Source organism: Alosa pseudoharengus, unplaced genomic scaffold, assembly GCF_046254945.1.
Source record: "Alosa pseudoharengus isolate Yale_2024_CS ecotype anadromous, Long Island Sound unplaced genomic scaffold, YU_APseudo_1.1 YU_APseudo_1.1_scf_8, whole genome shotgun sequence".
In the NCBI taxonomy this organism is placed as follows: domain Eukaryota; kingdom Metazoa; phylum Chordata; class Actinopteri; order Clupeiformes; family Clupeidae; genus Alosa; species Alosa pseudoharengus.
The window spans coordinates 33,835,282-33,853,861 of NW_027468870.1; the positions used below are offsets into that span (position 1 = coordinate 33,835,282).

Sequence of the window (18,580 nt, forward strand, 5' to 3'; positions counted from 1 at the left end):
CGCTGCCAGCACTACTAGTTGAGGCCCTGTTGGCGGGCGCAGGTGTGGTTGGTCATGGTCTACACTCAGGCTGCTGCTGCTGCCCGATGCAGGTGCTGAGCAGGAACAAAACAGTCCTTTATTTCCAGCAGGGTCGACTGCCACGCCGTAGGAAATAAAGGGGAATGTAATTTTGGAAAAAGAAATAGCCCTCTCCAAATTTACAGCCACGGTTAAGAGCGGCTGGAGGATACGACCTTCGAGGGCAGGTATGTGGGATTATGACCCTCGGGCTCCCCGTCCAGGCTGCGTCCACTCCCACGTGTTGGCCAGTGTGGGTGTGGGAGGCACAGCATTGTTGCTGATGCAGAGCCTGCTCCTTACGCAAGACCATTACCTTGCCTAGAGACTGGGCACGGACATGCACAAAGCAGGCCAAGTCATCTGCATGGAAACTCCACTCAGGCGGCGGAGGCGGCCGCTGTTTGGAGAGACAGAGGGCGCCGCTCCTGAGTGATGGCCGTGTCAGGGGGAGTAATTAGTGTAGAGTCGGAAACAAAAGGTGCATGCCACACAATTAGTCTCTCCAAAAAAATACCCTACACACACACACACACACACATATCCTTCTGGAGTCTGGGGTGTGTGTGTGCGGTGGAGCGCTTGATAATAAGTCAGGTAGAGGAAATGGTCATGGCTGAGAAACTCTGAAAAAAGCTGACAGATAGATGACAGACAGGAAAGAACAGTGCCAAAACACGTCCGCACATTTCTCAATTGGCTGAATTTAAAACAACTGAAGACACCTTTGAGAAGCGTGGGCTACGCAACAAGTCCTAACATCCCCGCATCCGATAGCGCTCCTCTTGTAAGATATGGCACCACCACCAAATCAGATGAGCCCACTGCAGTGTAACTAAAATGGGTGATGAAGGGGATGGTTACAAACTGCTTCAACAAGCTGCTTTTCCTGTTTCTAGCCCCCTACCGTGCCCCTCCAGGACTTGGCTGGCATAACACATCCTGATTTGCTGCTTCCATTAACAAAAGCAGTTGCAAGTTGGCGTAAGGCAATGAGGACATATGAAGTTAGAGAAATAGTCTCCGGGAAGTTGTCAGCAGAGAGGAGAGACTACTACAATTACTCACTAGCATCAAGCAAAGTTCAGACAGTCCCTGTCCATCTTAGGACCAAAAAAATAGCTCTCACAGACCCCTTGAGCCAAATCAATATTTCATCGTTTACGACCACATGTGCCTCGCAAAAGTTTCCTATGTGGCCAGGGTTTCATGGACTGCTGACAGAGAGCAGTCAAATCGGTCTTTGGAATTGTGCTCTTCAAGAGCTTCAGTGCGGACCGACCTGCACTATTAAAAATCCCTTTGACATTGACAGAGAGGCTAGATCTAAGTATTAGTATGGTTACCATCTTGCAGCTAGGGGCACAGAGGCAACAAGGTTCAGAATTGCAATATATTGAACAAAGACTCACTAAGTTTTATTTCAGATGGATATGTGTGGAGGCATCCAGTCAGCTTTCAAGGGACTGTTGCCATTTGGCAGTCAAAATCTCAAACCGTAAGGCCTTTGAGTTTTAGTGTGGGAAAGAGTTTACACGGAAAACCTTTAACAAGCAGATTAGAAAACAGAGGACGCAAGAGACATCCCATTCAACGGCCACCAGCATTTTCTTCAGTCACTTCCTGTACAACTCTTGCCCTCCACTTAAAATGGCCACTGACATCCAGAGAAATGTAAAAATAAATAAATAAAAATAAAATAGGCACTCAGCCATACTCTGCCACTCACAAACTGAGGAAGTCTATCAATTGTCTGAGGTGACCTTTTTCTGGTCATGTTTCCCTTTCTATAACTGTAATCTGTTTCTGGCCAGACAGACATACTGGCTTTGTGGGCATGTTAAAAAAAAAAGTGACACAGTACCATTGACAACTTGTACAAATACTCAGACCACAGACAAATAAAGTCCAACTAACCACTCAAAATAGTTTGGATTCAACTAAACCAAGAAAAATGGCTAAGAATCTACCACAGATATTTCCCCTATTTACAGAGGCAAGTTGTAAGCTGCATATAACATTGTGCTATCTATGTCTTCAACATTGGAGCAGTTCGAGTGAAACTATATGGCTTTCTCTGGTGGGTAATGGAGTCATAAACACATCATTTATAACTTCACATAAACCTCACTTTCTTCTGTGTGGCACTCCTGTCGCCTGGAAACCAGTCCCTTTGTTCTCCATAACATGCAAAAAGTCAGGACAGCTCAATGCCTCCATTTTAATATATTCAAACCGGCACACAAATGAGTTCAAAGTGTGGGCTGCTGCTGGCAGAAACCTCCTGCGTCGCGTGCCTCTACCATCACAGGCTTGTCTGGGCTCTGACCGACATCCAAAACATACAATGTCCTGCTTTCTCCACATCTCCACTCTCTTTTCCTATCTCTTTCTCTCTCTCTCATACTCTATCTTGCTCTTTCTTTCCATTTTCTCTTTCCTCTTCTCCCTTTCTCTCTCACACATCTATGGAGTTATCTAGGTTGTGCTCATATAAGCACACGCTGTACTTTTATCTGGGTTTATGTAAGACCACAGGATTCCAAATGACTACTACAGGACTTTTCAGTTATATATTTTTTTCCAAAAACGTTTGTATTTCTAAAGGGAAGGACAATACAGACATGTTGATGGAGGGGGAAAATGGCCGTGGCAGCGGAGATCAAAGTCCCCCGACCCGACAAAGTCCCACCACATGTGGTCCACGGGAGTGTTTCACAGAGGAGCTGAAGGCTCCGGGGAGCTTACAGCACGCAGCTGGATTTTGCGACGACATTTGGTATTTAAACAAAGTTCTGAGTATTTATTAAAACAAACAAGGAAAACAGACTCCACTTGTAACATTTTTTTTTACAGTATGCAAAATGCTCGGAAAGAAAACGGAGGCACCCTACAGTTCGAGGCCTTTTAAAAAACAAAGCAGAGAAGGGAAAAAAAACACACACACACACCACCAACAAAAAGCACTCTTCTAATTTGGCCATAAATGGCATCTTGCAGTGGTCCCAGCAGGAAGCACCATCTACATTAGACCGGCGATAGACCACCAATTTGACATCACACTAATGTGAGGATGCATGTGTGGCTCCTCATTAACTGCACAATGAGGACAGATACCATGCCACATCATTCCAGCTTACACTTTAATAGGTTTTCCCCCCAAGGCTCCAAAAATAGAGCGGCAATTCCAGTCCGACTAGTTGGGGACATAATGAACGGAAAACTCCTTCGGCAGTCAGGGATTCCCTCCACCGAACCCCCCGCTCTCCCCCACCCACCGGGCCTAAAATGGTGGTGCTGATTTGGCAAAGTGTCAAGAAAACAACAAACATTGCACTCCCTCAAAGCTCTGCCTTAGGTGACTGGAGTTGCTGAACATGGCAGAGCATGGCAGATAGGAGAAAGGGTCAGATATGAAAAGGAGCCACATCATGGGCAGACTTGCATCACACGAGGAGTCTTGCGATAGTACGCTTCCTCACATATTCAAAATGTCATGCAACACTGACTTGATATCTGCGTGCCTGAAATGGCAGCGCACTTCCTGAGACACCTAAAACAAACTCCTTTCTTAGTGGTTTATCATAGCAAGCTTAAGGGAATTACATATTCTGGTCTTACACAGTCACAACACACACTTTTGCCTGCATGCGTTTTTGCCACATAGGCAGCATATGAAGTATGAGGAGGTAAGTGTGTGAGGGTGAGGAGATGGTACTCACGAAGGACACGCAGGCCGCAAGCAGGAGGATCCTCACCAGGAGGTCCTCAAACTGCTCAACCACCAGCTCCCACAAAGACTTGCCTAAGAACGAGAGAGAGAGAGAGAAAGAGAGAGAATTTTAAAATAAGTTTTACTAATCTGTCTTTTGATGTATCTGCATGAGTGGGTTTAGTGGTCATATCAAAGTAGGGAAGTAATCCAAATTACTAGCCAACTGAGGCTGCCATTAAAGGAACTCAACCATTTTGTGTTTGGTGTGCATCACTGAAACGAAGAACGACAGAAAAAAAACAATGTTGATGGAGTTGCTTCATTAACCATGGCATGTTCCTTTTCATGGGAAGAACACAAACACCACTGTGAGTAGTGTGACGGAATGTCTTCTGACATAATGATGGATCTCATTTCATGTAAAATTGTATTCAAGTCCAGGGGCTTCATTTCTCATGCCGGATACTTGCTGATATTATGCCTGTGAGGCAGGCCTCTGAACCCTTCCCCCAGGACCGTCCTGGAAGTCATGGAAGGGGTTGGGGATGGATACCAAAGATTTAAGATATTAAAGTGTGTGTGTGTGTGTGTGTGTGTGTGTGTGTGTGTGTGTGTGTGTGTGTGTGTGTGTGTGTGTGTGTGTGTGTGTGTGTGTGTAGTGACGCTGAATTAAAACCTTGGCATGGAGCTCGTAATGGAAGATAAAGAACACAGTGAAAAGATCAATATTTACCTTCTTCCGCTGGCAGTTCTGTCAGTGTCAGACCAAAACAATCCATGGAGGAATGAGACCCGAGTGGAAGGGGGGAGGGGGGGGGGGCAAAAAGGAGAGAAAGAGAACAAAACTGGTTAGCCTCACAATAAAGAGCTTGATCAAACATATGCTCATTAAATTATTAGATACAGTGGACCTCCGATCATTTTCCTGATTAAAAGTTAGCTATAGGGAGACTCAAAACAAAGACCTGCTTGCAGGAGTGAAGAGTTTAAGGTCATGAATAATGAACGTGTGTTCTGCACATGAAAATATGATACAGCGACGCAAGATCAGATGGCAAAAAAAACAACAACAGTATCACTTTGGAAAGCAAATGCCACATGACACCATTGCCCAAGCAGTACAGAGTGAGGGAAAGTGGCCATGTGAAATGTACACAAGCATTGTAAATATACTTTTCCATGGGAGTTGCCTGCCCATGCTCCACCCGTTAGGGTACACTCCAGTGGAAACTCTAGTTTGTTTCTACATGGAGGAATGACACGCTAACGTTACACTCAAACTGAAAAGGTTGTCTTTTTTTACTACTTCTCTAAAAAGAACACCTGCATTCAGGCTGAAACTACTAGAGGATATGGGTGCATGTACCAAGCCATGGCCTCCTTGGAGTTATTTAGAAGTTTCTAGAAGGGTCCTTTGAAGCGAGTGGGTAATGTAGAGCATGTGGAGACAGAGGTTGCAGAAAATGCTTCATGGCGGTTCTTAGAGCACGTTAAGAGGCATTAGTTGCACTGTATTTCCTATCTTATACCATAGACTACTTCAGACATAGCCAAAGCCACAAGCTATCCTCTTGTCTTCTTAGACTGGTGAAGGTTAACTTTCACATTTACATTCATGTCCATTCATGACTCAAATCAAGCAGGCAAACACCCTGTTGTGGTTTCCTGCTAAACTTCGCTAGACTATCTGCTTAGAATATCTTGGCCTACTAAATGAACATGACACAATTCAATAAAAGGTTAAAAATGCTGTATAGCCTTGAGCAGAGATGTTTTATTAGTGCTTCCTTGCGTGGTGTTCATTAATCCCAAATCAATTATCAGTGAGTCAATCGAAAAGTTTAACATTCACGGCATCTCCAGTTAGTCATTTCCCCTGTATCTTACTCTGGTCTAACATCAGTCTATTATTGTTATGAAATTATACTCTTTAAAACATCTTTTTTTTTTAAATTAAAAATCTTTTACAATCAAGTCCCACACACTGCATGGTTAGGGGAAATCACTAGAGCTGGGTGCCCTCCCTCACAATCTGCTATTGCCCAAGGTCAGGCCTCCCTGGCATGCATTTCTGTCGAGTCCAGCCAGGCCATCTGTGTGTGTTTCCCTCACCTTATCTACAAGGAGAGCTTCCATATCAGGCAGCTTAGTACACTGATAAAAAAGGGAAACCCCTGTAGTGACTAGTCACTGGGGTCTATCCATGGCTAGCAAAAAAAAAAAAACCTTTCTTTCAAAGTTTTGTCAAATACTAGAGCAGATAGGGTCGGAATGTTCCAGAAAATCTCATGCGACCAAAACAAAAAAGGCAGCCAGCCAAAACAAGAAAACAGCACCATGACGTTTTCTGCTGATCACCGACCAAAACTTGAAACGGATACCGGACAGGAGGTACACGTGCCGCGGAAATAAAATCGCTTCTTTGTCGAGGGGTTTTAAGAAAGACTCCGTACACACTGGAACTGTACCGTGTCTCCAATCAAGAGCCCAGCCAAATCAGACAAGCTTTGCAGCTATTTCCACAAACACTCAACCACAAGGAAAGATTGGGGGAATGAGGCACATGTACTACAACAACCTGAGACTTTTAAGAGACAAGTTAATTAAGCTGTTGTGTATTGACTCAATGAGAAGGCACTCCATAACAACAGAGAGGGCTTCATGCTGGAGAGAACAAAGGAAGTGCCATCTGGCCATCTCTCTGTGTATGCCTTTGACTCATGCTGCAGTATGGGCCTACAGGACAGATAGATTAGTGACACCTGAAAATGTCAGTTCAACAGTGACTCAGTTATCATTCTCAAAAGAAAGGAGAGGGGAAAACAAAACGGGCCAAACAAAAACAAACTATTTGAATGGCTTTTACATTGCATTTGTTTGGGCCTTGAAATGTTTCAAAATGTCCCGATGTGTTTCAGTGCCATCCTGCACAAAAATACTTTATGATTGTTGTCTAGTAGGCCATGTTGGCATGCATAAATGAAATCAGTGCCCAAAGGCGTACTGTGTATGCAGTGGAAAAAGTCCCCAGAAAAGGTCTGAAAAAAAGAAAACATCCCAATGTTTTCCATGCTCCAGGTGCCTGACATAAGCCCTTTTCCCCGTTACAGTACCTCCCTGCTTGTGTAATGTTTTTATGGCAGACAGACTGGCTGCAACGCCAGACCTGGGAGACAAAGGGAGTCTTGGTGGTTGGGAGGGAGGGACGAAGGAGGGGTTGAACGGGGTTCCCCAGTCGCCCAGTGCCAAGGATTCCCTCAGTCATCTGGGTTTTGTCAGACTCGTCCTGCCCAGGCACATTCCAGCATACTGACTTAACCCAACCCTCACTCGTTCGTTCGCTCTCTCTCTCTGGCTCCCTCCCTCTCTCTTTCTTTCTTTCTCCCTCTCTCCTCCTCTCCCCCTCACCCACTCTCGTTGCTGTACAATCTCTCTCTCCCCTCACCCACTCTCGTTGCTTCTCTCTCTCTCTCTCTCTCTCTCTCTCAAAACAGGGGCCAGTCTGTTTACGCGTGGCGCTAGAAGGGAAACACTTCCTGGACACAGTTGCCAACAACATTGGCTTTCACGCCCGTGTCCAGGGTGCCAGAGGGTAGTGGAGAGGAAATCTATTACCGGACTGGGCTCCGGACGGCTGCAGCACACAACCGAAGCGCTACTCGTCGTAATCCGGCAAAGAGGAACCGCAAGAGAGCAGACCTCGGTGTCGCCTCGATGCGAAACATGTCATCAAGTTTATGAGAATGCGAGATTTAAAAAAAGACAGGACAAATGGCAAGAAAGAGCACACCAGCTGTGGGCTGGACTTCAGCCCCTTCTCTCTCTCTCTCTCTCTCTCTCTCTCTCTCTCTCTCTCTCTCTCTCTCTCTCTCTCTCTCTCTCTCTCTCTCTCTCGGCCAGAAGTGTATGAAGTTTTCAAAACAGGTTGCCATGGCTACTTGGCGCGCGGACACGGCTGGAAACTGCGTCTCACTGGGTGACGTGGCTCACGGCTGCGGAGGGAGTGCTCAAACTCACTCAAAATAAGTGTTATGCAATGCATAGGGCCTCTCCGTGCATGCAGCTCATGCAGGCCAGGGCAGCCCTGCTCCAGCTCAGCACTTCTGCCCCCCATCCCCACCCCCCCCCCCTCCCTCCGACTCCAAATCTATCTCCACTACACTGCAATACATTAAAGCAGTAAAGCAGCACTTTAAAGCAGGAAAATTATTTAGGTCTGCCTACACCATTTCTCCTAGTCTTATACTAGTCTGGTCCTTATCCCAGTTTAGATGACCAAATCATGCACAAGACAGATGTCATCGGTGGCGATGTGGGAGCACAGCCACTGCAGGAGGTGAGGGTGGTGGTGTTGCACGAGGCTATCACAGAGAGTGTGTGTGTGCGTGTGTGTGTGTGTGTGTGTGTGCGTGTGTGTGCGCGTGTGTGCGCGTGTGTGCGCGTGTGTGCGCGTGTGTGCGTGCGTGTGTGTAGAGAAGGATGACTCAGACATGACGATCTGAAGGGCTCGGCTCAGCACTTTCCCCTCCAGCAGACGCGGGGTACCCTTGGCTCGCGTCATAAATCTGCATCTGGGGGAGGCGAGCGGGGATCGGGGGTCGATGCGGACGGACCCAGCGCCCGGCGGCCGGAGCTCAGGTGCCTGGTGGCACTGCGGAAGCGGAGCAGATGCTGTGCTGTTGTTGGCCTCCCCGCCGCCATGCTTTAACACCCAATTAGGCGCCATCACTGAGCACACACACAGACTCTTCAGACATTTCAGATGGCAGGAAGCCTGTTTCTTATCACTCTCGTGGAAAAATAAGAACATAACAGACGACAAGATCACAAGATAATATAGCAATTAACATCGTAGAGGTTTTGATAGTGTTCCAGCCAAAAACACTGTATGGTTTAAGAAAGCCTACATTTACCAAAAAAGTGATCTTCTAAATGAGCCTCACTAACAGAAGAAATAAATCATTAACAGAATAACGAATAACACCAGTTTGATACCTCAAAGTATTCTGCTTCAATACCTTGGATATCTACCTAGATAACCTTCCTTGAATAAAAAGGACTTTCCGATGTGCTACGTGTTCCACCCTGAGCACTCTACAGAGAGTGGACTGAACGAATCCCCACAGCTATATCAAACAACTAAGCCTGAAGCCTTTCATACGCAAGGAATTCCCACAGTTCACATTTCATTCTCTCAAAACAACAGATGTTCAATGTAAACAAAGGTATCCCTGGTGCCAACATTATCATCACTCTGCCTACAGCAAACGACAACAGAATTTTACATAATGATACATAGAGCTGCTAAGTAACTTCAATTTTCAGTTGCTGATGTGCATTCCCCTTTGCCATTGCCACTAAACTTCTGAGGAGATTATTAAATCAACCAAATATTTGAAATGGCCATAGACGATACCTAATAATCATCATCATCGCTTTCACTCCTGATACAGTACATTACTGGAAAGAGAAGAGAGATCAGTGGAATTCAACACCTCCGGTCATCATGTTAACTAATACCATAGCACAGCCTGTGGCTCTGTCCTCCATTCCTGTGCAAGGCACTGACATGGTCGCATCTCATTTCCTCCAATGAGGGCAGCTGTCATACCTCTGCTCGTAATCACCTGCTCGTCAACGTAGCAACATGCCCCTACCTGACCACCTTGTGTAAGAGGCCCCGGCATGACAGCACAGTGTGTAGTGTGTAGCTAGCACTAGTGTCCATTCAGCGCATTCGCCACGCCGGCAGACACAGCAAATGTCCCATGACATGGGGGAACCATAGGGCCGCCCTTGAGAGCCGGCGGCTTTTGGACAGACTCTAGCTCTGAGCTGAAGTGGCTGAGGCAGATGTGAGGCCGATGTGGGCCAGATGTGGGCGACACATGGGGGCACGTCTGCTCCTGAAATTGGGACAAAGCAACCCGGCAAAGTCAAGAAAGCAGAGCACCGAGGGAAAGGTCCTGGTGAAGTCCACATTCTTTTATGTTAGAGCCAGGTAGCAGTATTTCCTGGGCTGATTTAAAAAAGTAGGTAACAAAGGATCTTGTGCATTTCATAGCCCCTTCAGACCATATCAAACGCTGCCATGCAACATTTTTTTCTATGAGTCATTCACTACTACTTCAACCAACTAGCACAAATGGGTCAATCAGATTGCGTAAACTTATAAAAAGGATTTTAATGAAGATTGAATAAAACAAGGCACGCTCTTCAAAAAAAAAAAAAAAAAAGCATAACAGGGCTAGAGTGCCTACATGCTCAGAGAGCAAAGCTACATGCCACAGCCCTGTCTGAACGCATGCAGAGCTAGAGACAACACTCGATGAACTGACTTCACAAGTGCTGCTGAAAAGACATGCCGCCACCCCCCCCCCCCCCCCCTCACTGACAGTGAGTCAACGGTTCGACACAGAGGAGGTGATGACTTCAGCAGTGGGAGGTGAGAATCGGAGACAAATGACACGCCGGCGCAAGCGCCTCCAAGCAGTCACGCTGCATACACTCAAGCTCGAGTGAGAGGGGTGGAAAGGACTGCGAAACCCACCACTCACTTATCTGGAGTCCACATCCGCTTGCATAAGGATCGGCTTCGTAACGATACTTTGAGAATACCCAAAATAAAAAGACTCAAGACTTGAGGGACATGTGCAACAGTACTGCATCACATGAAGGGGAAAAAACCAAACATACACTCAACAGTCTATCTGTTTTACTAAGACTGCAGGTGCATGCAATGCAATGTATGCATGCAATATGAGTCAAGACAAAGAATATCAGTAACAGTAGACAACCAGTGAAATAACTAGTGAAAACACATCAGATGACAAAGCAAAGACCTGTGCCAAAACATAACTCAACAAATCATACCATACGTTTTTGTAGGGACAGACATTTGTACAGGCCTTTTGTAGATTATTAAGGCGTTTGGAGAAGTGAAGAGTTAAGAGTAATATACTTGGGGCTACTACATTTTCATACCATGCTAATGCTGTCCCTTATAAGCATCTTGCTGTCTCTTGAGCACTACTACATCAGTGATATATGTTATGGTAGTAGTAGGGCTGCATACAACCACAACAGCTTAAGGGGCAGAGCAGAAAAAGCAGAACATTTTGAAGGAGATTTGCTTGTTTGTTTTACTGCACAGTACACTTCTTATTGGCCATCAGAGCAGTAGAGCATAACCCACAGGAAGGAGAACGGTTGAGAAGAAAGAAGATAAGACTGTCATAAAAATGGAGGGATGATGATGAGAGAAGAGACACTGGCAGTGATGCTTATAGACCTCCCCCCACCTCCCTCTCTCTCTCTCTCTCCTTCCTCTCTCTCTCTCTCTCTCCCTCCCTCTCTCAGGTGGACGCAGGCGTGGTTAGCACTTCCAGACCCACCTCCAGCCGGAGGCACGGCCGTTCGGCTTCCACAAACACACGGCTACAAAAGAGCCCTGTTTAACGGCCCGCGTGTGTGTGTGTGTGTTTGAGGCTGTGTGTGTGCGTGTGCGGCTCACATTGCGCAGCTAGAAGAGCACAAACATCCTCTACACAGCACTCAGTGCACAGCTGCAGAGAGAGAGAGAGAAAAAGAGAGAGGAGAGAGAGAGAAAAAAAAAGAGAGAGAGAGAGAGAGAGAGAGCTGCAACTTCCTCTAGACACTTTGCGGGCACATAACACACACTAGAGAAAGGCACAGCCAACCAATGAAAGGAGATACTTCTCCCTAACACACAAGCTGTCTTTTGCAGTAAGCAAGAAAACACAACCATGTTGGCCTCGACCGGCAACAACACTGAGCGCCAGGCCCGAGTTGTGGTACTAACAAAAGCACACTGTCACTTGGCTGTCGAGTAAGACTCGAGTCTGCAGCGGCACCTGCAATAAATATACTTGGGCTTAACTGGCTCAGGAGCAAGCTTCTGTCACTGAGAGTGAGTAAACAGCATTATGTCAACAGAATGGCCATGCAGAGGGCCATGGACAGACAGACAGACAGCTGTTGACGGGGCCCCTGACTGAGCCAATGTGCCGGACAGTGAATGAGCTATGAAAACTCTACCCCAGTTTCTTTATTACTTTCCCAAAGCACTTATTTGCCAGTCATCCTTTGTTTAGACAAGGCTGACCCAGAGCTAAAAGACTCTTATGAGGTCAAGAATAGGTAATAGCTGACGAAGACAGTTGGCCAGTGCGTGGGAGACGGGGATCCCCAGGTACTAGGCTCAACATGGGTAGGTGTGTGTGTGGTTAAGTAAGGTTATTAGTCTAACCTTAATTACCTAAACCCTAGCCTGCATGCATTTCTTCTGCAAAGATGACCGATGTGTGGTACTAAAAGGTCTCCTTTTAGTTTGAAGAAGGCCAGACGGCCGAAACGTCACTTCAACATTAAAACATTGAGCAGAGTGTGCGGCATTCTCTTTATTTTCTTTAACTAAAAGGTCTCCTAACAATGGGACACAGCTATGTAACACGCTATGGCAGTGCAACCACATCCATTTCAACTGGCCACTGTGGCAAACATTACTAAATCATTCTTTCAATATGACCTAAATGCAAACTGACTCAACTATTAGCAGAGAAACGTGTAAAGCCTAGATGTGAAAACACAGTTATCACCTTCATGTGTAGGCCTACAACTTAAAGTTACAGCCCAAGACTATACTTATCCACCAGATCAAATGGAATTTGAAAACAACTAGTGGCAACATGAGACTTATAGTCCTCCTCTACATTAATTTAACTTCCAAAGCAAACTTTTTTTGCACTGCAATAATGTGTGTGTATGGTTGTGTGTGTGTGTGTGTGTGTGTGTGTGTGTGTTGCCATTAAAATGTAATTAAAACCATGTGCATCTCCCCTATTAACATGCTAAACCACAAAAGACCCTTCAGTTCCACCAAAATAACCTTTACCACCGCTCCAGTGCTGTACAGCGAAACAACTCCATTACAGACATATTATGCAAGTAGCTGATAGCAAATTGATTAGTGTCCCCCTCCTAACCCCTAACACACAAACAGTACACTCTCCTTTCTATTTGATGGCCCCATAGTGGGAAGCTAGACCACGGAGAGAAGGCCTCATGTTCTAATACTGGAATGTTATGTCTGTGTCTGGGAGACTGGCAAGTCGTATATCTTTCCCTGGAATGCTGCAACAGTACCTCCTATGGCAAGCTGTTTCAAGGAATGCTGGAACTTTACAAGGAGTTTCCCTCCAGAAGGGGGGTTCTCCCAAGCACTGCTCCGTCTCTGCATGTCAAGCTTAGCCAGAGGCCAAGTTTATGGCACAGAAAGGAACAGATACGTTTGTGTTCCAGAATATATAACAACTCAAAGGGAACAAAAAACGAGACAAACGTACAGATGGCTTGTTAAAAACTTCAGGGTCAAAGGTGAACATGTATAACCATGAATCTGGGACCACTATGCAACAGACAAATCTTTGAATAGTTTTCTGACAAACAGAACTTAGAAATGAACCGCGAACAAGATCTATACATTTGGAATATCCCTCACTGTATATTTCTCTGCAGAGACACCAAGTCAGGATAAACAATAAAATAAAACCCATTACATGTGAAAACATAGGCAGTATGTGTGGTGGACTAAACAGTTGCACGGTTAATGCACAGAAAGAGGAAAGGGCATTCCCTTCGACATGTATCTCTTCGCTATAACAGGCAGGAAGTTGACAGCTCAAACAGAAAGAGACGCTATCTCAACAAGATGTTGCTTTTTCCATGAAGTCATCACAGGCCTTTGGGCACCGCAGCCTCGTGCAACAAAGGGCCGCTGTGTCGCCCTCGTAATTACTCCCGTCACAGCCGGATCCGGCGCGGCTCTGCGCCAGCTCCGGCCAAGAGTCAGACCATTGTATGTGTGTGTGTGTGCATAATGTGTGTGTGAGTAGCGGTCATGTACAACAAGCCAGTGTGTTTAAAATAGACACAGTGTTGTTTTAGTGTTGAGCTTATATAGAGTTCAACCTAAATTGTGCTGACACACACTGGTGTGGGGGCAGTTAATAAATGCTTGCTTTTCTAGGACCAAATGAACAACATCACGAGGGCGGCAACGGCCCTGGCGTCTCCGTGCGCAGCTACTCAGAAAAAGGCAAAGGACCATACCATCTGCTGATGACAACTTTCATCAACCAACCCCCTCGGTGAATCAAAATAGATATTTTGTTCGGGGCACAAGCACACCTTTTGCACTGCTGGATGCTCTGCTTAACAGCCCATGTCCTCGTTCAAAACACTGAAGGATATTGGAGCTTGAAAGTTTCACAATGTATTCTACAGTAGGCTATGCCAATAGGTCAGTTCCAACATTGAGGAAGTGTAAAACTGGTTGCTCAAGTTTTTTCTTTCTCTAGGGTATCGCAGTCACAGGTGCGGTAGCCTATCTAACTCCTGTAAAACATTTCGTTCATTAATAAAAATGAAAGTAGGCCAACCTAAAATTATTTCTCAACGCGCGGTTTGACAATTTAAGATTTGCATTCGTCAGTAACCTATGCATTAAATAGACTTTAATAGATCAAAAGAAAAATAAACAACCAGACAGAATTCCTATGAAATGGAAAAGTAAGATACTCCATCTTACTGAGCCAATTTAAGACGTTTGAGAACTTGTCTGTGGGGTCTGTGTACGTGTGAATATACTGTGCCACGGTAACCGAACGACATGCGGATCAAAAATTAAGAGCAACGCACCAGGCTCTTAGCTGGATACAAACACACTGGCCGAATACCATGGCTCTACGACTCTTACAGTAGGCTTGCAAACAAACCACACGATGTCCGCAAAACTCACGGAGTCAGAATATGTTCGCCTGAATAGAGACGCTCACCTGAGCGTCATCGGAGAGCTACTGGATTCATCTACACACAATTAGGAGAATTTCACATAACTATTCTAAAATACAAACCCAAGCATCAGTCGAAACAATGTCATAAGTAACGACGACATGGTGCCAGAACGCAGTAATAGATGCCACTTCACTATGAAATGCTTTTCCTGACGAGGAAATGAATTATACGCTCTAAACACAATTCATTTTGGCTGGGTGCGTTGTAAAGGATGTCCAAACAATCAAATGCACTGCATCAGTACACTGCCTTGACATGTAATGGGCTAAATGTTACTCACCATTTGGTCCATATTTTTCAAAATTTATTTTCACTTGTTCGAGAGTCAGTCCAGTGTTTTCGTTCACACCGAAGTTTTCTAAAACTTCAGATGCTGTTTTAGTGTGGGCGTTTTCCATCTTAGAGCACTGTCTACAACAATGACTTCAAATACATGTAATAATATAAATAAAACGCGCCAAAGCTGAGTATATTTTTTAGATATGTAACAAAATATATTTCTAACGAGGTGCGCTCTGACCGCCAAGTGGAGGTGGGTTGGTGATGACTAGCCTACCACCTGCCCCTTCTGCAAGCCGAAGAGTTCAGCCGTACCTCCCGAGTCCGAGTTGCAAAGCAGCTATTACCCAATCGGCGAGATTGATATCTTCACTCCATCGGAAGGTGTACTTCTCTCATAAGGTCCGCCTTTTTTTCGTGAGAGAGCGTGTTTGAGCACCGACTCGCGCTCCTATTGGCTCGCATTACCTGAGTCAAGCAGAGTCACTGAGCCGCCATTGCGTGCCAGCATTTCTTTCTATATAGTCACGATTTGTGTGAAATTCAGAAACAATAGGATTTCGGACAATGGCTAATTATGAGTTAAATAGCGACAAAAAGTACTGATGTAAATCTAAACTTTCAACATTTCCGGTTTAATTTAAAGGTCTTACATTTGTTTGCAAAAGTGTATGGTGAGTTCCTGATATTTCAAGTTTTTTGTGGCAGATATTCTTACCTGATAACTACATATCATAGGCCTATTCAGTGCAGCGTGCATTACACAGATTTTTGCAACCTTCTACCAAACATAGGCTCAGCCTATATGGTCCACTTTCCTTCCTTTAACTTTGTCAGAAGACAACTAAAAGGTGTGTTCAGATGATATCCAAAGGTGCATAAGCCTATATCAAAAACAGACTGTTGCAATTTTGTTATTTATTTTTAAGTTGCAGTTTGTTGTTAAACATCACCGTAGGAATTGAAGTCATATCAAAATAATAATAAAAGTCATAGCTCATACTCTAGCACATTGTCAAAGCTGCATTTTTATGCTGGATGGAGGTTCTCACAGAGTTAAAGAATGTTCCTCACTCATCTTATCCGCTTCAGGCTCCCCGTGACATACCTGCAGTATGAGGATGGTTGGTGGCGTATGGTGGCCCAGCTCTGCATTAGTGGAAACTGTGGAGGAACAAGGTGCTCTAGTTCTGTCCAGCCTTACAGCGAGTTTGCTCTTCCAGTGCACACCTATATATAGAGCCAGGGCCTAATTTGCACCATTGTGCTAAAAGTTGTAGACATGCCACAACTGCCTTTTACAATGTCTGCGACAAGGTGTCATTGGAATTTGGCATTTGTAGCCTGTTTTGCATTGATTTTGGTTGAGAGCAAAAAATTAGACATTTGCAATCCCCAGTGATTTCCTTGCATTGCATTTAGCCTTTAACAATCGTATTAAACATTAATTAAGTGACTTCAATTGTTATCAATAGATAATGCTGTGCAATAGGCTTTCACCAAACAATGCTGTTAATAATAGTGTCATTTCCAGCATTGTCATCATGTACTGTATGTAATGCATTGTTCTGGTGTTGCATACCCAATCAGGAGCCAACTCTCCTGTCAGCTGCCAGTCTCTTCCTTGTTATGCACGTGGACCCCTGCCTTGCGTCTGCCGTGGTAGATACTTGAAGGAATGGAGGCAGTGATGTTGCACCTCAGCCTCCCTGTGCTGCAGCAGGCATTGGTATTCACCAGGCTTTGCCACTTAATCAATTACCCACAGTGACTGACTCCATTCAGAGAATCCACCGAGATTTGGACAGAGATGCCCCAAGGGCACCTATTTTGGCAGCTCAGGTGAAAATATACAGATAAATGGATACATGGGCGATAAAGTGTGTCACTGCCAGAGACCAGATGACATTTTATCACCAGCAGCCATCTCTGAAATTTTTGAAGATATCTACAGGAAACACATAGATATATCACAGGTTTAAATGTATACACATGCATGTGTTTAACTATAAGCACACATATCTATGTACGTGTGTATGATGCACTCCATGTCATGACATTGCAGTGCACAGCAGCACACACTGAAGCAGCAGCACCATTCCAGCCCAGGAGGACATAATGTCCTCTCTGTTCACATACCATGTAGCTGCAACATGAGATAACTTTCCCATCACAACACAATTTATTCAAAACGAAACAAACTGCCACAGTCATGCCCCCCTGGTAGCCGACGCCAAAGGGTAGCCCTCGAATGCCAAAGTCCTGACGAAAGGGAAATCCTCCCCCTCTCTCTCTCTGTCTCTCTCTCTCTCTCGTTCTAAACACAATGGTCGCCTGTCTCAGCCCGGCCACTACTTACACCATATTTTCCATACAGTCCTCTCTGTTTTCCAGCTGTATTTGACTTCACCTCTGCTTACACTTGCTATTTGCATTATGGAAATGGGCAGAAGCCTTTCACGCAGACAAGAACAAAAAATGAAAATTTGGTCTCTTTAACACACAGGAGTGACCACTGTGTTTTGCTTACTAGCCTCTCGGCTTTTGCAAATGGTCTCATCATTATCCTGTATGAAGAATACATCACAAATAATGTTATGGAACACCACTAGGCTAGGAGCCGGACATATATGAGGCTAGGTGTGACTGAGGCCAGCAGCTCTTGTGATAAGATGTGGGACTTGCAGAGTGTCATCATTGCGGAGCTGGGCTGACAGGGCAGGAGTTGTGACTGGTGAATGCTGGCAGTCAACGCCATGCTGCCGTGGCTGGGGCCAATGACTTTGACTCAAGGAGATCTGGAGTGAGGCTGAGGCTGGGATACAGCCTGCTGCAGCAGCTGCACCTGACAGGGGAGGCGGAGAGAAACCCCCACCTCCTCAACACACACACACACACACAGATACACACACATTCGCACACACACTTACACAAACACACACAGATACTCACACACACCCGACACATGCGCACACAGACACACACACACACAGATACTCACACACACCCGACACATGCACACACAGACACACACACATACATACTCACATTCATTCATACACACACACACACACACACACTTACTCACACACACACACACTTACTCACACACACACACACACACACAATCACTCACACACCCACCCACATCCCACCCACAGACTCACACTCCTCTCCTCCTCGCTCGGCTCCCCTTCACCCACCCCAGACGGGGGAGTGCTGCATCTGTGACGCAGTAGTCGTCTCGGAGGATACCGCAGAGGGAGATACCAGTGCGCTCACTCTGGGCTCATTGAGAAAGAGCAGTCACATTCTCATACCCGCCCAAATGTCATCTAACAAACAGGGCAGAGGGGTCCACTCGGGCTTACAGACAACAACCTCACAATAACATTAGCGATATGGCATCCATATTTTCGGATGTCAAAATACAATGGGGATGGGAAAAAATGGGAAAGACGTCAAAGGAAGAGCTAGTGTATAGAGACAGACACACATAGCCATCCATAGCAAAATTATTTTTTTTCTCCAAAATAGTCAAACGATTAACATTATTTTTTTGTAGTTTGCCCAATGCTGTCTGCCACTAATGAAATCAAAGGTTGTATAAAGACAGGCAATTAGTCTGTGCCATCGATGCGGTTTTCTGAA

The 18,580-nt window shown here is 45.4% G+C and overlaps 1 protein-coding gene across 1 annotated transcript in view; it reads right to left on the reverse strand.

Moving 5' to 3' along the window:
- atp2a3 (ATPase sarcoplasmic/endoplasmic reticulum Ca2+ transporting 3) overlaps positions 1-15,263 on the reverse strand; it is a 44,549-nt gene extending 29,286 nt beyond the window's left edge. The window contains exons 1-3 of the mRNA XM_076274594.1: positions 14,931-15,263; positions 4,509-4,526; positions 3,783-3,865 (exon numbers count right to left, since the gene is read on the reverse strand). Coding sequence (XP_076130709.1) covers positions 3,783-3,865; positions 4,509-4,526; positions 14,931-15,048 — 219 coding nt within the window. The 5' untranslated portion in view covers positions 15,049-15,263. The remainder of the gene's footprint in view (positions 1-3,782; positions 3,866-4,508; positions 4,527-14,930) is intronic.
- Positions 15,264-18,580: the final 3,317 nt, after the last annotated feature.